The sequence below is a fragment of the Apium graveolens genome, chromosome 10 (genome assembly GCF_009905375.1).
Source record: "Apium graveolens cultivar Ventura chromosome 10, ASM990537v1, whole genome shotgun sequence".
Lineage (NCBI taxonomy): Eukaryota > Viridiplantae > Streptophyta > Magnoliopsida > Apiales > Apiaceae > Apium > Apium graveolens.
The window spans coordinates 236,810,672-236,835,769 of NC_133656.1; the positions used below are offsets into that span (position 1 = coordinate 236,810,672).

A 25,098-nucleotide genomic window follows, 5' to 3' on the forward strand; every position below is an offset into this window, starting at 1 on the left:
TCTTCTTTCAGAGTTTATTTCTTTAGTCTAATCTTCAACCATTTTTACAAACTTAAAAAATATAATAAAGAATACATACATAGATTATCATACAACTTAATTTTAGGGTTATCAATATGACTTAGTCTTGTTATTATACATGTATATCTTGCACAATACGTGTGAACATAATTTTAACTAAATATCACATCAGTGCAACTTGAATGCTTAAAATTCTTTTTAGCATCATATCATTTTCATCGATATTCATTATATATTTATACTATTTACTTTAATAAAGTCGTTAATAATCAATGCCCCTATTTATTTTTCTAATGGCGTGTATCATTATGTGATACCAATGTAATTTCTTTACATTTTTCAAGAAAAAATACAATTTATAATATTTTTGATGATAAAATACAAAAAAAATAACTTCCTGAAATGACGTGTTGACACTTCATCTACTATTAGTGATTAATATCTTAAGTGTTAATTAGGATCTCGGATTAGTCTAGTAAAATTATTCTACATTTGTAACGTTTTTTCTTGTCCATTCATTGTTAAAAATCATCATTATTATAAGAAAAATCAATTTTAATAAATAATGATGTTTAAATTTAGTTTCATAACAAAAATGATGCATTTGATTTTATATTCCAATCTTTTTCATAATTTTAAAAGGGTTATATAAAATATTTTTAATTTAAATAATTAATATAATTTTAAGAAATTTAAAATAAAAATGACCTAAAATGGTGATTTTGCATGTGGTGGCCATATGTGTTTCCTTTGTGATTTTGAAATTTGAAAATTATTTGGGCGACAAATTTTCAGCTCAGTGACAAAGGTATGGAATGATTGATATCAGTCATTTTATAATTGCGATCAGTTTCGATAGATTTTAGTTTCTAATAATTTAAATTATTATGAGCGGGAATTTTCCCACCGACGCCAATAAATATATGCGACTATTATTAGTCATTTCAAAATGACCAACTGTAGTCATTTGTGTTTTAACTTAATTGCCTAATTGTGATCTTTTTTAGCCGCGGTCAAAACTTGTTGGTCGCAAATTTATTTATCTTGTTGGATTATGTGAGGTGACTTTATAAGCGACTCATTTTTAGCGACAGTCACTTTTAATCTATCACTTTTAGCGACAGTCACTTTTAATCCATCGCTTTTAACGACAATCACTTTTAATCCGTCACGTTTTTAGCCATATTTTCTATTAGTGCATACTGTTTTACCATGCGCTGAAGAGAAAACTGAACACTAACTTAAATTAAGGAAGAATTGCGAATGTCAAACAAATTAAACGTTCTCAAATAATAGTAAAGAATTTCGTAATTATAATCTTATAATTAACAAAAATTATAGTACTATCCGTCCCCCTTGTTTATTTACAGTTTTTTTCACATGTTTGACACGCATTTTAAGGCAACTATAGAGTATATTCCCGTAATTTAATTTTTTAATTTTCTTTTTTTTTTATCAAAATTTGAACATTATATTTTTATTTAGAAGATTTTTTTTAAAAAAAAAGATTTATACAACTACATTTAATAATAACTTTAAAGTGCGTGTCAATTAACCCAATATATAAAATTGCAACATCAATTAAGATTTCAAAATATATAAAATTGGACTCCATACATTAAAAAATTGTACCAATTAGCCCAATATTATTCTATTAGTGAAATCAAATCATAACTAAAGTTATAACGTATAAAAAATGTGTGAGTCTGATTCTCGCTTTTAATCATTCTTTAATCGTGTGCTCCCGATTTTGTGTAAAAAGGGAGAAAAAGTGACCAGAAGATCGTGTCAGAGAATCTTTCCAAATTTTCCCATTTTTGCGAAAAAAAATTTGACGAAAATTATAGGAAATTTTCTCTTCCGATCATTTCTCTTCTCTCGCCAAAAAACTCGGGAGAACGTCTCAGAATTAAAATTTTAAAATTATCTTTTTTTTCTCTTCTCTTCTCTTCATTTTCAAACGTTGAAGCACAACCGAAGGATGATGTCTTAATTTTTTCAAATATATAGTTGAGACTATTTTATGATATAAAGCATTACATTTAATTTTCCACACATCTCAATTTATTTTTAAAAATATAAACAAAAAAAAGAATTTCAATTTTTAAAAGTAAATGAAAAGATGGGCATATACATCTATATTAAATATTAATACAAACTTTTTAAAAAATATTATATTATTAACTATATATATTTGAAAGTTACTGAGTGAAAAATTAATGTGACTTCATCAAGGCTAACGAGGAGGAAAAATATTCAAATTATATTTAAATATTATATAAATTAAGTACAAAAGTCAATAATTTCATTGATTTTTTGAATTTATTGAGTAAATGCATGGATATATACAAGAGTAATGCTACTTTTTTTCGACAGGAAGAGTAATGCTACTTAAATCCAAACTTGTACCAAAATATTTATAAAATAATATAACATAACATATGTCGAAATTTAATTTGTGACCGTATATGAATATATGTCGATCCCATTTGGGATCTCAACTATTTTCTTATATACAAGCCTGTTCCACCCATCCCCATTCAGAGACCTATCCCAAAAGAAACGATGGAAACTCACGAAAACAAAAACCCTAACCCTAATCGTCCGAAAGAAATCAAATTCGGTTGCATATTCGCATGGCTTCCAAAAGAAATCATTCACGACATACTGTTCAGGCTTCCATTCAAGACTCTTTTAACATTAAGGTCAGTTTCCAAGTCATGCATGTCTCTGATTTCTAGTCCTGATTTAATCGATACTCGCATCTTCAAATCGAATGATGGCCTATTCTCCATGCTTCCAAAAGTTATAGTAAAAGACTTCCGGTAAAGACTCTTTTGCGGTTAAAGTTCGTGTCTAAGTCATGGTTGTCTCTTGTTTCTGATTCCGATTTTATCAAAACTCATCTCTTGAAATCAACTAATGACGCGCATTTTAGTCGTTATAATCTCCTTGTGAGCAGTAATCGTTTTATGCCTAATGGTGAGCATTATTCGGACCATAAACTTGACCTGGAGAGCTTGTCTTTATATTCTCTTCTTAACGAGCCCGATACTGAAATAATTAAGCATGATCGCGATTTCGATGATTATGACGATTATTGGGGTGATATTACACAGGTAGTAGGTTATGATAATGGGTTGGTTTGTTTAGCATCTAAACGTGGTGATGTATTCTTGTGGAACCCTTCTACCGGAGAATCAAATGGACTGCCTGATTTGATACCCGAGTCAAAATATTTTCTTGCATTTGGGTTTTGCTATGATGAATTGAATGATGATTATAAAGTATTTTCTATCTGTGATCGTTATAAGGTCTCCGTTTATAGCTTAAAAAATGATGAATTGAGGATGATTGCAGACTTCCCTTATGAGATTCGATCGTATCATATATATTATAAGGGGATGTTCGCAAATGAAGCTATGCACTGGGCTTGTAGACCAGTTGGCCGGGAATCTAAGATTATTGTTGCCCTCGACATAAAAACAGAGACGTTTGGAGAAGTTTTGCCCCCGATATATGGTGAAGGTGAATGCCGGTGGCTGTTGGGCACTTTTGGCACAAGCCTTTCTTTTTGTAGATTTGACAGTACTTATGCTGATTTCTGGGTAATGAAGTATGGCACGGAAGAGTCTTGGACAAAATTGTTTACCATCCCATATGTTGATGGACCTAAAGATCAGTTCTCAAGTGAAGATTTATTGTATCCAAATATTGACAGAGAAGCAAACTTAATTAGACCAACAGAGTTGTCGTTTCTAAAACCAATCAACATTACTGTGAATGGCGAGATTATTATGATGTTGAACTCACATATACAACTATACAATCCAAAGGACAGCATTTACAAGGAATTATTTGATAGAGGGGAATGTTACGAATATCATCGTGATACAGGACCTTTTATTTTTACTCGTGGATTTAATTGTGATGTGAATGCTTATGTCGAGAGCTTGATTTCGCCCTATCTCTAAACAGTAGTAGCCGTAGTTTGCAGCCAATAAAAAGTAGTGCAAAAGAAGGGAATTGTGATTTATTGGTAGTTGGTTTTCTACTCTTTTAGATTTGAGTTCTCTGTTTAAGCTAGTTACAAATAGATATTGCATTTTCTGCTGTTTTGAATATAGAAGTTTGGGAAATATGAATGCCTTCGTTTCTTCTTCTTTTTGCTAATTGATTACACTCGCACAAACCAGGAATTGAACACCTGACCATCAGGGAGTACAAGAGCTCAACCACCACACCAACACTTTAATGGTTATGCCTTCGTTTCTGTCTTGCAAGTTGTGAAACCACCCCCCCCCCAAATCACTTTCCGCAAATTGTGTATGTAGAACGGTTAGTAACATGTCTCATAACGTTTAATTGCCGACGGTGAGTTTTTAGTTTTTGATCTTTGGAGCGGCTAGATTGTATTCGCGAGAAATGGAGAAAATGTGATGTACATTCAGTTCTCCGATCAGCAAGTGACATACTGACGCTGCTATATGTTGTTTAATACAGGCGCTGATTACTCATCTGTTGCTGCATTTGACAATTTGATTCCTTCTTACCTTGTTACAAATTCTCTTTGCAAACGAAAGATAAATGGTTCTCGAAGCTATACGTGCTAAACACTAAAATTTATATTTTGAAATATTTTGATTGTTTCAGTTGTTGTGAATATTGATGTCCATCACTGTTAAAAAATATAGATCAATTAAAACAAGACAAAATTATAAAAATTTGTGCTTATTATGTGCATGTCGATCCACCACGTAAAAATCGTATTAAGAAATCTTATGACTATTGATTGCTTGCATTGGATAATTTTGATTAGTTTCTTGCGTTATGTCATTGTTTTTCAATGATTCACTGGCTCTGAACTTCATATTAACTTTGTTGAAATCCTGTAGTAAATTAAATTAGAAAATTATCCTAGGCTTGTTTGACGGTTACTCAAAAAGTAACTTATTCACTTATAAGCCCGTAAGTACTTATCGACGATTTTTTGTCGACCCAACTTATAAGTTGAATTTACAACTTATAAGATGTTAGTAGAGATATGTATTTTTTCTCAACTTATTTTGTTTTTTTCACTTTTTTATTAATTTTAATTTTAAAATATATATGTTTTTAAATGTTTTTCTAATTTTAAATCCACAAACTAAGTTAATTGTATTTAAACATTATTTATTATAAATTATTTAAATAAAAAAATTCTGTCTTTTAAGTAAAATTATCCAAATACTTATATAACTTGTAGATATTTATCTACTTAACACTTATAAGTCACTTATTCATTTAAGTCGTAAGTTACTTATTTTAAGCTCGGTTAATACAATAATTTATTGATTTAACATAATTTATAACAATTTTTTTAAGTTAAAAAAAAATATAAATAATGGCTTTAACTTAAATTCACCATAATAATATTTATATTATAAAACATTTTCATATATACATTTACAAATTTATACAAAAGAGTTGGACCTCGAAAACTATATAAATTAATACATACAAATTTTAAGTGTAAGAAAGTTAAATCTATGTCGCGAAAAGAAAAAGGTAGAATAAAGAAAAGGTAGGAATTGAATATTCAATAAATCAATAATCTCATTAAATAAATAAATTATTCCCGTTCCAAATAATACAACATATTTATTATCTTGATATATAAAAAATCTTGTTAAAAAATAAAGATTTCAGATTCCGAACAAATTCATTTATCGAGATTTATTTTTTTTTCAAAAAAGTTTTTTCGAAACGGACATATGCCATAAAAGGAATTATAAGTGTAAGAGTATCTCCAACGCTGTCCGCCGAAAATAGTTGACTAGAATGACATAAAATAGTGATTATATAAAATTTAATAAACCTGTTATCTCATTTATTTCGGTGGAATTGATTAAAATAATTGGTAATATTTTAAAAATATTATATTTTTATTATTCGAATTTTTTGTCAGGATTGTTTATTATTATTTAAAGTTATTATAAATAAAATGTATTATTATAATGTGGCACATAGTTATGTACTCCCTCCGTTCCAATAGATTCTTTATATTGGAAACGGGGGATCGGTACGCATTTTAAGACTCTTGTAAAGTATGGTTCCTTAAATAATTTTAAATATTTTTTTCTTTTAAATAAAAATATAATATTTAAACTTTTATATTAAAAAAGAAAATTCTAAAAATAAATTATAAAATTATATTTTATAATAGTTTTAAAATACATGTCAAACATATAAAGAATCCATGTGACGAAAAGAGTATAATTTAACCGCATACCTTACATGTTCCGAAAATATAGTTAAAGAATAGCTAAAATTTTAGCTAACAAAAATACACCATTGGAGTGGATTATATTTTACACGATTTCTAAAGTATTTATAAATAATATATTTGATACATTTTTTTACTACAGATTTTTCACCATAGCAGATGCTCTAATATAATTAGATTTATGCAAAATACATCGTAGTCAAAAAGGGAAAAAGCTGAAAAGTAGAGATAAATTATCGATAAACGAATATTTATTATTCAACAAATAAAGTATTATATTAAATAATAATTTATTCCGATTCAAACATAATATATCTATTATTTCTATATTTGCATAAATTAATCTCGTTAAATTTCTGATCGTAAAAACTAAAAAGTACCCTACTTTCCTGAATCATCTCCACCAGATTAAAAACACAAACACAAAATATTTTAAACAAATCGAAAATGACCGCCGACGAACGGCGATCGGAATCTCAACGGCTCCTCGGAATCGCCTCGAAGCTTCTCGAAACGCGAGATCTCGCCGGCGCCAAAGGCTTCGCCACGTCAGCACAAGATTCCGATCCTTTACTCGACGGTTCCGACCAGATCTTAGCAATCGCCGACGTTCTCCTTGCCGCCGACAACAAAGTCAACGGCAAAGTCAACTGGTATGCAATTCTACAGCTTAGTAGCCGTTGTAATGACCTAGTTTTGCTTAAGAAACAGTATCGTAAACTAGCTATTTTGTTGCATCCTGATAAGAATAAGTATTCGTATTGTTGTGAGGCGTTTAAACTGGTCTCTGATGCTTGGGATGTTGTTTCGGACTCGTCGAGAAAGGCGGTTTACGATAAGGAGGTGTTTGGGGAAATTGCGGTTAAATTAAATGATAGTAAGAGGAAAATTAGGTCAGGAAATGTGGAATTGAAGAGGGATAATGTGAGTTTTTGGACTGCGTGTCCGTATTGTTATAATTTGCATCAGTATTCTAGGGCTTATATTGGTTGTGTGTTGAAATGTAATACGTGTGGGAAAGTGATTCACGCGGTGGAGGTTCCGTGTTTGCCTTCGGTTGTGAAAGGGACGGATGGGTTTAATTGTGCTTGGGGGTGTTTTCCGATGGGATATGCGGGAGGGAGTGGTAAGGGGTTTGGAAAGGAGTTTCCGAATTGGATGCCTCCGATTTTTCAGGATGTTGGGAATGGGAATGTGAATGTGAGTGGTGGGGAAGGGGGAGGGTTTGGGAATTTGAATGTTCCGGAGGCGGGGAATTTGAATGTTCCTGAGGCGGGGAATTTGAATGTTCCGGAGGCGGGAAAGGGTAGGAAGGCGAAGGTGACTAAGGTGAATGGTAGTGCGAAGGCAGATTTTCGGAAATTGAATGTAGAACCAGATGAGTATGTGACTCGAGCTCCGGTTTATGATGTGGCGTCGGTTCAAAAAGCGGGAACTAGAAAGAGGGGAAGGCCTCGGAAAAATCCGATTATGTGAGGAAGGATGTTTATGATGAACAAAAGATCTATCTGCAATTGATATGGATGTAAACAAAAAGAAAAGATTGGATCTTTGATAGCATGGAGCTGTTTAGAATGAGGGAGAGAGTAGATTTTAAGAAGCTGTTGCTTTATTGTAGAAGTATTAAGGCCATGTTGATTGTGAAGGTGGTTACGAAGAAATTAACAAAGCTTCAAGCCTCATCGGTTAACAGGTATTTTCAAATAGTTTCTTATAGTTATGGCAATGTTGTGTGTTTTGCAACTTAAAATTTCTGTTGGTTTCATGACTTTCGCCTTCGAATTCGAATCAGGCTTTGTAAGTTGTGATTTAGGATATTGCTTTTGTATGATTACATAATCATCTAGACAGCGTTAATGTAACTTTTAACTTGTGACTGTAGGTTTTCTTTTCCGTGTTATTTATGTTTTTATAACTGTGCTTTATGGTTAAAATACAGGGTTTCTATTTTTAAATCGTAAGTTGTTGATGATAAAGAATAGTGTTACATATTATTGATATGCTTGAATTTAAGGCTTTTCCATTTCCTCAGTATTCTATATCTTCGCTGCAACTTGTGTATTTTGATCGAGTTAATGTAACGAGTTGTACACTTATGGTATCAGCAATACATGCAAATAGATACAATTTGCCCTTTCTTGTTCAAACAGAAGAGCGTGATCAAAATCGAAACAAAGACCAACGAAGTACAACTTCAAGGAGACCGATATTCAGATTATGTCTGCAATTTCCTTTCTGTTCTAGGGTTTTTTATTATCGTTTTTTATGGTAATCGCGCAGTATATATGTTCTGGGATTAAAGGTGTACTTGCATTTAATACGAACGAATTAACTTTGAGATCTTAATTATATCTCTAAAATCTTTTAGCGGGCAGGCTACTTGAGATGTAGCGAAAATGTTGTGCGCTGACTTCCTTCGATTTTATTTGGTCGATTGTATGTCCCTCTATTTTTTAATAGCTGGTTTTAGTTTCTTTTTCAATTATATGTTTCTAGTGACTATCATCGCCCCCCTCCATCCTAGCGGATACCCGTTTTCAACTTTTTTATTTCATCTTTTTACAACGGTCAAACCCTTTTAACTAGCTTTATCATATTTATACTTGAATTATATGCTTTCATAGGTTGTTGCATAGTATCTGATACACTTAGGGGTCACTTGGTTCATGGTTAATGAAGTCCGGTTAATGGGAGTCGGGACCTCAATGGCTCAATCCATGCATTGGTGTTTGGATTAGTAATTTTGGTATATGGAATGGGAACCTCATTCCCTCATGTGGGTAAATCATACCTTCCCCACCCCTTGGGATTGCATATCATTCTCATTCTCATTAACCCTTTGTACCCTTTTTTTCCATTCCCGATTCCGATTCCCAACCACCATCCAAACGCCCCCTTAGGAGTGCAGCATAGGGGTGTCCGCACTGAATTTGCTGATGCAGTTTTTGATAGAATATTTAGAACTGCTCACTATTGTAATGATACATTGTGTTGTGTTCACAGCAACCTCACTGTACTTTGGTAGTTTGCTTAACAGACGGTTTTGTGGATAGGATACAAGGATGAGTAATATAAGACTCCGCTGAAATCAGGAGTCTTAAGGTTTTTATACTATCTGAAAGTTAAAACAAACCAGTAAGCAGCAAGACATCACATTTTCTCCCTTTTGGTGGAGGGATCAAGTCTCGGAAGAGACCGGTGTGTTACCCTGTGAACATCAAAACATCAATTTACTCGCACAAACATACGTGTCGGCATGAAATAAAAAAAAGATTGTTTTCTACAATCACCTAGCTCTTATTCTCTAGAGGTCCTGAGGTCGTAGGTATAATATAACAAGTTTGTTTTGTTTATTGTGAAAGTTTGTTATGTGTATATGATTTATCTACAGAATTTTAACAGAATATATGTACCAACTTTTTAGCCAAATGGTTCCCTATGACCCATGTCATACATATTAACAGTTTTACGCTTGTTATATGTACGGGGTTAGGTTCTATGGAGTCCCCTTTTCATTGGAGTACATATATGTTCAGCAAGTAAAATATAATTTAAATTGTTGCAAAACGTATTATTTTTCGAATGATATTCTACAAATATCACAATTTTATTGAAAATCTTGCAGATTACATAGATTTTACAAGTAAAACGTTGCAAAATATATTATTTTACAAAACATGTTTAGTTTGCAGAACATAAATGTTCATGTTGCAGAAGATACATATTGTACCTGTAAAATATATGAGATTTGCATGATTTTATTAAAGTAATGATATTTGTGAAACATATTTTGCAGGATAACACGTTTTGATGGACTGGACTTCAATTAAAAGGTGTACGACCATAGAACTTTACTCTATGTATAATATAGCGTCGGTGTATACATGTTTATGTAAAAATAAATTGTCAAAAAATTCAGCGCACCCTTTCTCCTTTTTCCAGCCCCATTTTTTGTTTAGCCTAAATATTATTATATTTCAATTTGTTATTGTACATAGGCAGTGAGAATTTAAATTTGATTTCTTTTAAATATATATATATATATATATATAGATATATATATATATAGAGAGAGTAAAATTCTATGGAGTCCACCTTTTAATTGGAGTCTTAGATCTACTACAATTTGATCGGCAATATCATCGATAAAATTTTGTACAAAATAGGGTTTTAAATTAGCCTACTGACGAGAAGAAGAGTTTAAGTTGTGAACAGATCACCATACAAAAAAATGACATAAGCCAGAGTTAAAACTGCAAACAAACGCTTGACCAAAAAAATGCAAAGTTATGCTCAAGTTAGTGTTTACCAAAGAGGGGAACGACAATGATGCAGTATTACAACAGAACGCGATTGAAATCTACTAAAGAACCGGTTTTTATGACTAGACGAACTTAAGAAGACATTGAAGAAATATGCTAATTAACAAAACATAGGCAAATTATCATAGTAAAAATGCGGATAAATTGTTAAATGACAAGACACAATCCTTCTCATATTTAAACAAATAACACGACTGATGTATTCCAAATCCTATTAGTAATGCAAGATATGGATATCCCGAGAAAATCAGGCAGAATGTGATCAGGTTTCAAGGCTTTTACATTTTAGCAAATGAACGCGGAATGCTAAACAACATCAGAATGAGTGTTATGATATTGTTGCTGAAGAACTCGATAGCCTGAGGCATTCACTCTGGCATCTCTTAAGGCAGGTATCATTCCAATTGGGAACTTGGTGTTGATTAACGCAAACAGTCCGGGCACACGCATCAGCACAAGCATCAAGTTCAGAAACACCACAAACAGTAACACAGGTATCAGGAGTTGGTTCTTTAGAAAATGCACCAACCTTTTTTAGCATTCGCTTAGATGTACACACCCTTTCACAAACAAATAACTCATCAGAGCTCTTATCTCGCCCTCTAGCACTTCTCAACCTCTGCTCCTCAGCTCGCCTATTCTTCATCCTCCATGCTTGACCTCCCACTACTGCTGGCACAGCAGCACCCAGTACTGACCACCACCAGTCCACCATTCGCTTAATGAACAAATTACCAACTTCAAATCCTTTCCTTCCTGTTGATAGAAAACCTGAGTATGTGTATAAGATTATTTACCGCATAATGTAGAACCAATACAAACAATGGTATTTTGCATCATATTTGAAACCTAAATGTACACCGTCCATCTTAAAACTAGGGACTATAAAAGTAAATATAACTAGGCTAAAAATATTAAGCCATCCTCCTAACATCATATCAATGCAATTTTAACCTAGCTGTCTCAAACTGAAACATAATATGCATATCAACCATAGAACATAAGGTTTCGTGCACTGTGCGCTAGTAACACACAAACTTTTCCAATTTTTATCGAAAGAAAATTTTAAACCGGACAAATTGCGTCCAATAAATTTGAGCTAATGAAACGAAAACAATTTAAAAAGATGATTTCTTCACTTTTATGTTCTGTTTTTTACAGCCAACCCCGAACTTCGATACGAAATGAATAGTACTTACTACTAACAACTCAAATTATACGAAAAACGCAATGCCTATTCAAGAACCATTTCTCACAATGCCTAAAACCCTAGTTCAAAAAAATTCTAATTTCGCAAAATCGAGACTTAAAATGCTTAATTCGATGATATACACAAATGGGCTCTGTCAAAAAAGCAATTACCAAGAAAAAATCACATAACTAAACACACACACATATGTCAATCATGTATTAAAACCCTAAAATTAGTGAGTTGCATAAGAAAAAAAAACTAATAAATTAAACAATAATGGAACATTATGAGATTATAAACTGAACAAACAGTGTGTGTTTGTGTGTGTGAAAAATATATACTTACAAGTTATTGAGAGAAGGAGAAAGGGGGGCAGGGTTTGTGAAACACTGCAGGCTTGAAGCTACAAGGAGAGGGGGTAATCTTGGGCAAATGCTCTAGTTAAATTACAATTTAGCCCTTTATTTATAGGAATTTACAAAAAATATCATTTCTTTCATAAAAATATTTACAAAAATATGGATGCGGATTGTATACGAGGTTGAAATGGTTGCATACGACGTTAATCCGTATTTTTGCAAATATTCACTGCAACTTGGATATTTATGCAAAAATCTTTTATTTATATGTTTATTTATTTCAAATTATGAATTTATTTTCATAATAGTATTTTTGGAAAATAAAATAGGTAAAAATTGTTATTAAGCAACCTAAACACGTGGTATATTTGGATATCATGATTATAATTTATCGTTAATTTTAGTAATAATAAAATGTACATCATGTATTTAAATTAAAAAGATATATCTTACATGACTTTGATGTAACTTACGTGAGTACGTATTTTAAAAGTTTTAATTTAAAAACCTTGATCATTGAAAGGGAATACCCATTTCCTTATGTCTTGCATTATTTTTATTTTTTACGGTTATAATATTTGGGATTACAAGTCATTATATTTTTGTAGTTTTCAACTTAGTTTTCTGTATCTTTTTTTTATTCAGATATAAGTCGATCATTTGTATTAAATTCCGAAGCTAAATCGATCATTTACAAAATTAATCTGAAACTTATATCATATTATGAAATCATTCTAAGTCGAGATACCGAATAATCCGAATTAATCGAATAAAACACTATGTAATTAAATTTTTTTAATTAAATTAATAATATATATTCTATTATAGACATTTCCGAAACCATTTGTCGAATATTTTGAAATTTATGTTTCTATGTAGACATTATTAAATATATAATTCATTTAAAACAGGGAAAAGGAATCTAAAAACGAGAATACTCCACAAAACAATATAAGTGATCTTCACGATATTGGGCCCTAAATAGCCCGATAAATACAATATAAGTGATAAGCCACAAAAATTTAAAGAATTTATGGAGTCCAATAAACTGTGGCCCGTAAAGAGTCTTGGGCCTTCCATGCGAACTCCCGAGGCCCAGGAAATTTTGATACAGAATTTATCACTTTTTTTTTGAATTTGTAAGTAATGGTTGAATCAGTTAAGTTCAATTCAGCAGGAAAACTATTTGGCATAAAGGTCTAAAAAATTAGGATAGTGACAATAGTTATAAATTTGTGATTTTCTCAACACTTCGAAATTTTGAAAAATTGGCATTAAATTTCGAAAACAATAACTAACAATTGTTTTCACATTTTTTAACTTTCTTTTTCCTTCATTTAACAAACCCGTCCGATGTGATGAGAGTCGGTCATCCTATCTTTCTCTAACCCCTAGCCATCACTCTTTTTTCACCCCTACCCTCGGAGTTTCACCGTGAACTGACTTACTATAATACCCCATATTTTATTTAGTACATTGTTGATACAATAACTTAGTAAATATTTTATTAATTGATTTCAGAATTCAAAATTATGGATAATGTTTTATGTAGATAATTGGCTGTTAAAAAATTGAATTTTGTAAACTATCTTTTAGTTGTTTAAAATTTGAATACGAGTCAACCCGGGTGATAAGAGTTTCATAGTTTGTTATTCTAATTATTATATAAAGAGAGTCACCATGTTAGTGCTTTCACACAAAAACTCATCTAAGAGCGACAGCTAACGAAATGGAAAAATAGTTGTATAATATAACTTATGACTGAGATAAAAGAGTTGGTGCACAAGAAAGGAAGCTTTGGAGAAGAGCTGGTGATAGGGTATAAGAGACCCGGCTAGGATTCAACCAGGATCTAAGGGATACCAGACTCGATCGATGGACCGAGACCCCCCTCTCCCAGAACAATCAAATGGAGAGACCAGGCCCGAGCCTATCCAATTACCTGGATCCGGATCCATTTGCATACCCGAATCCGGATCAAGGCTAAGACCACCATGAGGGAGGTCCCAGTAAACACATGCACATCCCACAACCCGCCAAGGAAGGGTACATGGGCACGTGACTATGACAGCTATCAACAACCAACACACCAGACAAGCACAGCGCGTGTCAGAAGGCCGTTAGGACACTCTGGAGGTGGTCCTCCCCTCGACACGTGTAACCAATCCACCCAAGCCAGGCGTCCTCCGCTCCCAGGATCCAACGACCCAGATTTAGAGGTAACTACCCCTAAACCCTACCCTGGGGCTATATATACCCCCAAGGCTGAAGGGTTTAGGGGTTGGAAAAAATTCACACTCTTGCACACTCACTCTCTCTCTCTCTCTCATATCCATACACACACAACAGCCTCTACATTACATTACATACATACATACATCTTCATCCTCTCCAAAAAACATGTTCTTATTCTTACACCGGAGACGCTGTGGGAGCCAAACCCCCCTTCCGGTGTTGTTTTGCAGGCGCCCAATTAGCAGCTACACCTCATCCATACCCAAAGAAGGTCCAGGAACGGCATCGGACGGAGCCGCCCGCTCACCGGAATTATCATTTGGCGCTAGAAGGAGGGGTGCTCCATCCTTGGGTCTCGGTGCCCCTAGATTCATCTTCATCAGCAAACTCTTGAGAGAGTCAACTTTTAAGCTTGTAAGAACACAAGCAACCAAACCCTTTCTTAAATATGAATGTTCATTTTAGCAACGTTTGTGTGAGCTCGTTATTTTAGGCCACGTTTGTGTGAGCCCTCTCTTGTTTGTTAAGTTTTGGTTGTTTAGGGTTTGATAATCTTGATAGTCTTGAAGCCTGGGGTTTAATAGTCTTGGTAATTTTAAAACCCATAACTGTTTTAGCTTGCTTATTTTCTTTTGTGTTCTAGAGCCTGCTGTTCTTGTTTGGTATGGTTGTTAGCAAAGCCCAAAAAGTTTGTTTGCTGTTATTCTGGAAATTTTTTATAGTCTTCAAAAAAGCAACCTCAGATCCACATTTGTAGCCTCAAATCTTGGTCAGTTGTTTGTACAATTGTGGTAATGGTAAGAGCAGGAAAAAGTACGGCTGGTAAGCCCTCCGCCAGTACCCATATTCAGGATCAAGACCCCTCTCAAGTTCAAGAACCTGGAGGAGACAGGGAGACCTTCCAGGAGCAACCACTGACGCAGCATACCCCGGTCAGGGATGCTAGAAATATCATAGAGCTCAATCAGTACAAGTACACCAATGTTCCAGTTGCAGAGGAACATATGGCTAACTTAACAAGCCATGAACTCGCTGAAGCAATCAGGCTCTACAGAGACGAACAAGCCCGGGCTCAGATAGAATTTGAACAAGATGATGAGCAAGAAGAGTCCGTGGACACTCAGCAATCCAGGAGATCTGTCTTCGACCGAATTGGGGCTAAGCCAAAGAAAAGTCAGAAAGAGCCTAGTAAGAAGGAGACGTAAGCAACCAGAAAGAAAAAGTTAGAAGAAATCAGAGAACAGATAAGAAAGGAGGAAGAGGCAAAGCTGGAGCAAAAAATTCAGAAAAGAATGCAGCTGGAGGAGGAGAGGCTCCTAGCTAAAACAAGAGGCAAAAGAACTCGGAGGGACCCTACCCCGGAACTCATTTCTGATGACGAAGAAGAGGGTCAGAAAGATCTTAAAGACATGATTTACGAGCTCCAGAGAAAAATGGAGAAAGATTCCGGGTTGGAAGTTGGGGAGACCCTCACGCCCTTCAGTCACTCCCTATAAACCATCCCTCGACAGAAAAATCTCAAACACTACAACTTCGACTCTTTCGATGGATTGGGGGATCCGGAAGAGCACCTCAACTATTTCGAACAAATATCTCTGATATATTATTACAATGACTTGACAAAATACAGATTCTTCGCCTCGACCCTCAAGGGGGGCTCAAAGATGGTTCAGCAGAATCCCATCAAGAAGCATTCACTCCTGGAAAGAATTCAGAGGAGCCTTCCTTAGAAGATTCAGAGCCAATAAAACACATGAAATGCACATGTGCCACCTGGAGACAATCCGCCAGTATGATAACGAAGCACTCTCAACCTATATGCGGAGGTTCCAGGAAGCCATCAACAAAGTTTCGAATCTCGATGAAAGGGAGTCTCTAAGCATATTTCGAAGGAACCTGGATCCAGAACACAATGAGAGGTATATTTTGGAGTTGATAAAAAAAGAGCCCTAAAGCCTGGCCGCTGCTTATTCTATGGCAGCCCGGTTCATAAAAGAAACAGACGTTCTCCAGGCGATGAGAATGACCCGGAATGGAGGAAACAGAAACAAATCTTCTGATGACCGACCGAAAGGGGGTTACCATCAGGAGAAAAAATTCAAACAAAGCAACCAAACCCAGCAAACAAATGTTGTACAAAACACCCCAATATTCCAAAGATTGGGTAATAAAACAGAATCCAAAAGTGATCTTGGTCCACCTAGGCAGGCAAGGGAGCCTAGGCAAGAGCCATAGTGGACATCACTAAACAGGACCCGGGAAGAAATACTGAAAGAGATCAAGGGAAAGCCATTCTATTATCCTCCAAAGCCAATGCAGACTCCCCTAGAGAGCAGGCCTTACAACGGGAAGTGCAACTATCATGAAACCCATGGGCACAAGACTGAAAATTGTCTCTCTTTAAAATACTTCATTGAAGATCAAATCAAGAAAGACAACCTTAATCAATACATCTCAAGGTAGACAAATCAGAGAGAAGAAAGGCAAATGAAGGGTAAGAATATAGTAAATGTAGTCCTAGGAGGGTCACACTCTACCCCTAGGAGCCCGGGCTCAGGAGATGAGGTGTTCTCCGTCCAATCCTACCCGGACATGATGATCTCATTCAGCAGCAAGGATTATGAAGGAGTCAACCCGAATCACAACGAAGCCTTGGTTGTAACACTTGATATCTTTGACAACGAAGTAAGAAGGATGCTGATTGATAATGGATCTTCAGTAAACATACTCTTCAAGCATACTGTGGATAGGCTGAAGCTTGGGAGCGTACGCTCTAATGAATGCCAAGAGGACCCTCTGTATGGGTTCGGGAACAACTTGGTCCCGATCCAGGGAACTTTATACTTGCCAGTCATATTTGGATCGGGCCCAAACCAAGTTACCCATGTGATAAAGTTCTACGTGATCAATACTCCTTCATCCTACAACGGCATAATCGGGCGCTCAGCCTTGACCAGGATCCAAGCAATCACCTCCATATCGTACTTGAAAATCAAGTTCCCAACCCCAACCGGGGTACGAGAAATAAAGGGAGACTATGAGGTAGCTGAAAGATGTTATAGCCAGGCTCTGGTGATGGCTAAAACACATCAAGACAACAAGAGAAAGGTTGTGGTACTCCGGAAACAACAAAGTATTAAGAAATATCGCCCCCACTCAAGGGACGACGCGAGAAAAGAAGTTCAGATCATAAAGTCCCTCTCAGATCAGAAAGCAATCGAACCAAGCTCAGAAGAGCAAAAAAGCAACCAAGTCACAGAAGGGATTGAATTGAGCCTAGGCATTGGCCAAACCAACCCTACTGTGCAAGAAACCAACCCTCAAACAATTGAAGTAGGGGAAAGCAACCAAAAAGAGATGACAACCCAGGGTCAAATCTATATGAAAAAGAATGCAGAGGCCCAGATCCAACAGTTGGTATCAAATATGGATCAATCCAAGATAGAGGCCGCTGTAGAAACGGAAATAATTCTGATCAATGAAAGCGACCCTTCTAAGAAGATAAAGATAGGGTCCGGACTCGAGACTAATTTCAGAAAAGACCTGGTATCACTACTCCAAGGGTACTCTGATATATTTGCTTGGACCCCAAGAGACATGCCCGGGTTGGATGAATCCATAGCAATGCATAGCTTGGACGTCAACCCAGAGAGGAAGCCAGTCAAGCAAAAGAGGATAAATTTTGCCCCAGAAAGGCAGAAAGCAATCGATAAAGAAATTAAAAAACTACTCAGAGCAGGGAAAATATGTGAAGTCAAATACCCGGAATGGTTGGCAAATGTTGTGATGGTGAAAAGAGCAAACGGGAAATGGATAATGTGTATCGACTACACAGATTTGAACAGTGCATGCCCCAAAGACCCCTACCCCTTGCCAAATATTGATCAATTGATCGACGCAACTTCTGGGCACGTAATTCTAAGCTTCATGGACGCCTACTCGGGGTACAACCAGATCAAGATGAATCCTAAGGACATCCTAAAGACAACCTTCATAACCCACGGGGCGGTCTACGCCTATGTGATGTTGCCTTTCAGATTGACTAATGCGAGAACAACATATCAAAGAGCAATGAACAAAATCTTCAAGGACCAGATTGGAAAGAACCTGGAATCATATGTCGACGACATGATTGCAAAGTCTACAAACATAGGAGACCTGGGAGAATGCTTTGACAACTTGAGAAAATACTCATTCAGGCTCAATCCATAAAAATGTACATTCAGAGTAGGGGCATGAAAATTTCTTGGATTCATGATAAGCAACCGAGGGATTGAAGCCAACCCAGAAAAGATAAAGGCAATCCAGGAAATGAAACCTCCCAGAACACAAAAGGATGTGCAGAAGCTAGCAGGATCACTGGCTGCACTCAGAAGATTCATCTCAAAATTAGCCAAAAGATGCCTACTCTTCTTTGACCTGTTAAAAGGAGTAACCAACAAGAAAGAAGTTAATTGGAGCCCAGAATGCCAAAGCGCATTTGAAGAAATCAAAAGGTACCTTTCTCAGCCCCCTGTGCTAACAAAAGCCCAACCTGGGGAGCCCCTATCCCTTTACCAATCAGCAGGGGCCCTGGCAGTTGGAGCAGCCATGATCAGGGAAGTGAACGGCAAACAGCAACCAGTTTATTATGTGAGCCAAGTGCTAAAAGATGCGGAGAACCGATACCCAAGGCTAGAAAAGTTTGCTTTTGCCTTGATCACAGCGTCCAGAAAGCAAAGACACTACTTCCAAGGAAGGGAAATCAGGGTTGTAACCAATCAACCCTTAAGGAAGATAATACACAAGCCAGATGTCTCAGGGAGGTTGGTAAATTGGGCAGTTGAGCTAAGTCAGTTCAATTTGAGTTTCGTTCCTAGAACAGCAATCATAGCCCAGGCTCTAGCTGATTTCATCATAGAATGCAATTTCCCAGAAGAAGAGCATGTGCCCATGAACATTGACCCTGAGAGAAACACAGATCAAGAAACAGAAGCCTGGGCTCTCAAAGTTCATGCTTCCTCAACAAATGAAAGATCGGGAGCCGGACTCATCCTAAAGAGCCCGGAAGGATTCACGATCCAAACAGCAATCTCCTTTGGATTCTCAGCAACAAACAACCAGGCAGAGTATGAGGCCTTGATTGCAGGGTTGAAGCTAGCAAAAACACTCAGGATCCAGAATTTCAAAATCCACAGCGACTCCCAGATTGTGGTAAAGCAAACAAACGGCGAGTACATAGCCAAGGATCCAGTCCTAGCCAAGTACCAGGCTCTGGTCCAAAGCTACCTCGCCCTGATACCAAAAACCCAAGTCATACAAATCTGCAGAGAGGATAATTCAGAAGCTGATACATTGTCTAAACTTGTCCAAAATTCATCAGACCTGGATTGCTCCGTCTACTTCGAAGAATTGCAGAAACCAAGCATAGAAGCTGAAGTGGTCATGGAAATAGATAACAGCCTGAATTGGATGACTTTGTTTATTAACTACCTGGAGAAAGGAGAGCTCCTGGAGGATAAAGGGAAGGCTCAAAGGTTAAAAATAAAAGCTTCAAAATTTTTCATTGAAGAGGGTACACTCTATCGCCGAACCTTCTCCTCCCTAATCCTGAAGTACATAGGCCCAGGAGAGGCCCAGTACTGTCTTATGGAAGTTCATGAAGGAATCTGCGGGGACCATATGTCCGCAAAGGCTCTAGCCCACAAAATCATAGGACAAGGGTACTACTGGCCTACTATCCAACATGATTCAACAGACTTTGTGAAAAAGTGTAAGGAATGCCAGTTATTCAGCAATGTCACCCGGATGAGCCCAGTCCTACCCTCCTCTGTCTTATCACCAATCCCATTTGCCGTATGGGGAATCGATATCATGGGACCCTTCCCCAGGGCCAGAGGAGACCTCAGGTACTTACTAGTCTCAATTGATTATATGACAAAATGGGTAGAAGCAAAGGCCATGAGAACAATAAACCAGCAAGATTGCATCAAATTCATGGACAACATTCTGATGAGGTTCGGGATCCCGAGAGTTCTGGTCTCAGATAATGGTCCATAGTTCGTTGGTTTGGAATTCGAATCATACCTTCAAGAACGGGGTATCCGGCACAAGAAGTCATCCGTAGCCTACCCTCAAGGAAATGGCCAAGTTGAAGTAACCAATCGATTACTTCTCCGGGGTCCGGGGAATCGAGAAAAGACTCAGGGAAAGCAAAACCAAATGGCGAGAAGTATTGCCTAATGTACTCTGGGCATACAGAGCAAGCCCCCGAACAAGCACAGGAGAAACCCCCTTCAAACTCGCTTATGGAACTGAAGCTATGCTACCAATTGAAGTAGGATCCCCCTCCCATCGAGCAATCAACTTTGATGAGATAGCAAATGAGGAGGGGCTCAGGACAAATATTGAGCTAATTGATGAAGTCCGAGACCAGGCGGTGGCAAGAATGGAAAAGTATAAAGAGAAAACCAAAGATCACTTCAGCAAGAAGTCCCGGGTCAAAAACTTTCAAGTTGGAGACTTGATCCTTCGAGACACGGAAGCTTCAGATCCTACCAACACCGGGAAGCTAATGCCAAAGTGGGAAAGCCCATATAAAGTCAAGGAAGTTCTAAGGCCAGGAACATACAAGCTAATGAACATGGATGAATCTGAGATACCAAATACATGGCATGGACTCAGGCTCAGAAAATTTTACCAGTAAAAGAAACAACCAAAAGCAGCCAAAACTTGTAGCCTATGGCAAGCAACCAATCTATGGTCATATATTATGTATGAAGAAAATTTGCAATTCAATGACAAGAATTTTCCTTATTACTTTTAAAACACTAGTAAAGAAAGCAAAAAACAATCCGGATATAGTCTAATATCCGGATTCAAAGCAACCACTATTTGCTTAGAAAGTCTCTAAGTAAATAGAAAAACCATCAATCCGGATACGGTATAATACCCGGATTGGGAGCAAATTCAAAAGCAAAAGCCACCCGGATAAGCTTTCGAATCCGGGTTAAAATAACCATCATGTACTTATAATTATCTAAGTACATAAAGCTAACAAGCAAACATCAACCCGGAAGGGTATCATACCCGGATTGAGAGCAAATTCACAAGCAAATATCAACCCGGATAAGCATTCGAATTCAGGTTAAAACAACCATCATGTACCCATATTTTCCAAGTACACAACGCAAAAAACCATACGGATTGAAAGCAATTTCAATAGCAAAAATCAAGTTACAAGAATTCAGATCCGGATACGACTTCATACCCGGAACAACCCGGATATAAAGCCAATCCGGATTGGGGGCCTCAGCCATAGACCGGATCAAGAGCATTTGTGCAAGGATCCGGACAGCTCATAAAAACAAAAATTGCAGATCGAAACTAAAGCAAGAATTTTTTACAAATTAAGGTAAGGTTCGAAAGCAAAATTAAAAGCATGATCCAGATTGCCACCAACCCGGAACATATCAAAACATTACAAATTGTTCAAATCAGAGTACGAGAATCACAAATCCTAGTAAAAGTAAAATTACAGGGCTGGGCCCGAGAAGCCTATCAGTTCTGGTCCGTATCTAGAGGAAGCTGGGGCTCAGACTATCATAGGGTTCCGGTTCCCCATGACCCTGCTCAACTGCGGCCTTGGCAGCAAGGAACTCCTGCATGAAGCTCTCCCAGGACGCCAAGGGGTCGGTCTTAATGTGGCGCTCAGCAACGACCCAGGATCTGCGGACTTCAGGAACCCCGGCCTGAGCAACCTCAAAGTCATAAACATCGATGGCCTTGAACTCAGCAATTATGGCCTCCTTGTTCAAGTTCTCCTTTGCAGCGAGTTCGGCCTTGAGCCTCTCTACCTCCTGAGCAAGTCCCTCAGCCCGGTCCTCTGCAGCCTTGAGCTTCTCATTCAGCCTGGATTCCACCACCCGGAATCCCTCCCGGGCTTCCTCCAGCTCTCAATTCAAAGTATCGGCACGTATCTTCTCGATGTTATTTCGGTTGTTGGCCTCCCGGATCTCAGTGAAAGCAACATCAGAACATATGGATATAGCACTCCCGAGCTGAGAAAAAAAAAAAGATAAGCCAAGTAAAGAATGAATTGGGGGGCATAATCCGTAACTAAGAGCATAAAGATTCAGAAATCACCTGCCCCCATTGACCTGTGACCCTCTTCAAGGCAGTCGTCATGCTGTATCCCTTAACCTCCTCCCAGTCATCTTCGGAGGGTATACTGGACATGAACCCCTCCAGGTCAACCAGGCTCTTTGTCCCTATCCTGATGAGACCCCCGTCCGGGGCCTTCCCTTCCGAATCACAAACGACCCGGTCCGCAACAACAGCTTTCCCGCGGGGAGGCTTTTCCGGGGCAGACTTCCTCTTCTTTGAAGGAGGATCATCTTCTGAAATTTCTTGGATGTCCGGATCCTCGGCCAATGGTACATTGACCGGATCAGCCACATTCCGGGGGGCAGAAGACTCGGCCCCACCCTCCGCGTCCGCAGACCTGGATCCAGTCCCAGGGGCCCCTTTTGTTATCTTATACGCCAATCCAAGGGAGTTAAAAGCTGCTGCGTAAGCTGAACTAGACATTATTGCTCTGGATGAAGGGTTGTAATGAGGCAAACCTGAAAAATGGGAAAAGAGAAATATCAGCGCAGGATAAATATACTGGACAAAGCAACCAAAACCGGAAAGAAAGTACTACAGCAAACCCGGGCCAAGGGAAAACAAAGCTAAATATACCATAATCCAGATCATGGGAAAATAATTGATTCAAACAAATAAAAAAGCAGGACGGACTCCGATCCGGATCATCAGGAAAAACAAAAAACCCGGATCGAAGAACAAGCAGATATTTTGCAATACTAATTACAAGTTGAAAGAAAAAGGAAACATAATTTGGATCCCCAAGCAGGGATGGAGACCGGATCACAAGCAGAACATGATAAAGAAAAAACTTACATCCGAGTTGGAATAGCAGTTTATGATTCATAAAGGTATCCCGGGTCGGCTGAAACCCGAGACTACTACAAAATTTCCTAATCTGATCTACAGCCTCCCCCTCTAAGATCTCCAGATTGAACTTTGTCTTGACTTCCCCGGTTGTAAAATAAGGGAGAAACTCCAAATCGAAGCCCTTCAACATGATGATCTCCCCATACCAGTATTTCAACGAGGTCTGGTGCATAACGGGTTTGGACTTACCCGGACCAAAACTGCACTCTGATGCCCGGAACCTCAGCTCATAAAAAGGTTTCTAGCTTGATCTAGATAGATAAAAAATCTGGTGGAACAACTTTAAGGTTGGCAGGAGCCCGGCCTTGTTACAGCAAGCTATGAACCAGGTCATAGACTTAATTCCGTTTGGAGTTATCTGCATTGGGAATATCCTGTAGACATACTTGCACAAGTGCTTAATAAAAATGTGGCAACGAGGGCTCCACCCAGATCTTAGGTGCTCCTGCCAGACCGGAACAAAGCCATCTGCAGGGCGATGGAAAATCCTCTCATGGGGCTCGGGCCACCTCCAAGTGATATCAGGAGTTAATTGAAAGGCAGCCCGGATTGCTTTGTCCATATCACCCGGGTCAGCTTCAGCATAGAAATCCTTCAGCTGGTAATGATCCCGGCTGATCCCAAACGAAGCAAAAGCTGCTTCCAGAGCACCTTGGTCATAAACACCCGGGTGGCCATCCTCGTGCCTCTCGTATTTGATCCGGGTATAATAAATGCTATCTTCAAACCCGGGTGGCTTTCTCACGAAATGATATTTAATATCGGACCAGCGGCCGTCTGGCGTAAAGATAACCGAGTTCTCCGGAAGCCTCTTGAACCGGAAGCTCTTAATTGTTCCCACAGACCCGGACCCCTTCCTCACCATCTCGCCCCGGATCTGTTCTCTACCAGATGAATCCGGGATCACTCTCCTCGTCAGAAAAGTTGGGGTAGCAGTTATAGACTTTCCTAGCTCGCTCCTTGGTTCGGACCATATACCTATTAAAATGAAGGTCAGTTAGCCTGGGCCCTACAGGTTTTATTTCTTTTGCTAAGCGGTCGGATCAGGTACGTTATGTTAGTTTTACCATAACCTAACGATCCGGACCACCAATGCAAGTTCAACCCGGAAAAACATCAACGATCCGGATCATGTTAACTATAAATAAATAACCAAACAACCATGGACCCGGATCTTGGTGGCAAATAACCAGATCCGGATCCATAGCAACCAAAAACTTAAAATCACCCATGCACCCGGATCCTCACGGCAAACACCCGGATCCGGATCAAGAGCGACCAAAAACAGCTTAAAAAATCCAAGTCATATAATTCTAGCCAAAAACCTCCCCCAGATCCGGATCATATACCCTCAACCCGGATCAAAATCAAAACCCTAACCCACAAAGAGTTAACCCAAGAATCAAACAGCAAAAACCGCCCTTTTTACGTATATATACACTTATTCAACCGAAGAACATCAAGAACATGTATTGCAAAACCCAGAAAAGTCCAACCAAAAATAACCAAAATCGGACCAAACCAAACAGAAAATCTACAGATCTAAACGTAAAAACCACAAAACAACAATACACAGCACAAAAAGAGACTAAAGAGGCCGATTTGCACCTACAATTCATGATGACAAGCAGAACTCGAACATGCATCAATTCAAAGAAAAAGCACAAAACTGAAAATAAAAAGGCAAGAAGTAGGTGCTTACAGATTGGT

At 37.6% G+C, this 25,098-nt stretch overlaps 3 protein-coding genes across 5 annotated transcripts; 2 read left to right on the forward strand and 1 right to left on the reverse strand.

The window, feature by feature from the left end:
- The first annotated feature begins 2,720 nt into the window (after positions 1-2,720).
- On the forward strand, positions 2,721-4,158 carry LOC141692708 (F-box/kelch-repeat protein At3g06240-like). Its single transcript, XM_074497629.1, has one exon. It carries the CDS (start codon positions 2,994-2,996, stop codon positions 3,993-3,995), a length of 1,002 nt encoding a protein of 333 aa, XP_074353730.1. The 5' UTR covers positions 2,721-2,993; the 3' UTR covers positions 3,996-4,158.
- Positions 4,159-6,633: 2,475 nt separating this feature from the next.
- On the forward strand, positions 6,634-10,252 carry LOC141692777 (uncharacterized). 2 transcript variants are annotated; one of them, XR_012562908.1, is made up of 2 exons: positions 6,634-7,979; positions 10,083-10,252. XR_012562908.1 is itself a non-coding variant. In XM_074497716.1 (1 exon), exon 1 carries the CDS (start codon positions 6,734-6,736, stop codon positions 7,760-7,762), a length of 1,029 nt encoding a protein of 342 aa, XP_074353817.1. In that variant the 5' UTR covers positions 6,634-6,733; the 3' UTR covers positions 7,763-8,179. The 2 variants fall into 2 exon arrangements, 1 of the variants encoding a protein (XP_074353817.1); XM_074497716.1 differs by lacking the exon at positions 10,083-10,252 and having other exon boundaries at positions 6,634-8,179.
- Positions 10,253-10,691: 439 nt separating this feature from the next.
- On the reverse strand, positions 10,692-12,239 carry LOC141688970 (uncharacterized protein At5g64816). 2 transcript variants are annotated; one of them, XM_074493124.1, is made up of 2 exons: positions 12,146-12,239; positions 10,692-11,379 (listed from the first exon to the last, which is right to left on the reverse strand). In XM_074493124.1, the coding sequence occupies exon 2, from the start codon at positions 11,321-11,323 to the stop codon at positions 10,937-10,939; it is 387 nt and encodes a 128-aa protein (XP_074349225.1). In that variant the 5' UTR covers positions 11,324-11,379; positions 12,146-12,239; the 3' UTR covers positions 10,692-10,936. The 2 variants fall into 2 exon arrangements, with proteins under 2 accessions (XP_074349225.1, XP_074349226.1); XM_074493125.1 differs by having other exon boundaries at positions 10,692-11,364; positions 12,146-12,234.
- Positions 12,240-25,098: the final 12,859 nt, after the last annotated feature.

Bases quoted from the DNA above. Each gene is read 5' to 3' on its own strand.
- LOC141692777 (XM_074497716.1), top strand. From the start codon at position 6,734: ATGACCGCCGACGAACGGCGATCGGAATCTCAACGGCTCCTCGGAATC.
- LOC141688970 (XM_074493124.1), bottom strand. From the start codon at position 11,323: ATGGTGGACTGGTGGTGGTCAGTACTGGGTGCTGCTGTGCCAGCAGTA.
- LOC141692708 (XM_074497629.1), top strand. From the start codon at position 2,994: ATGCCTAATGGTGAGCATTATTCGGACCATAAACTTGACCTGGAGAGC.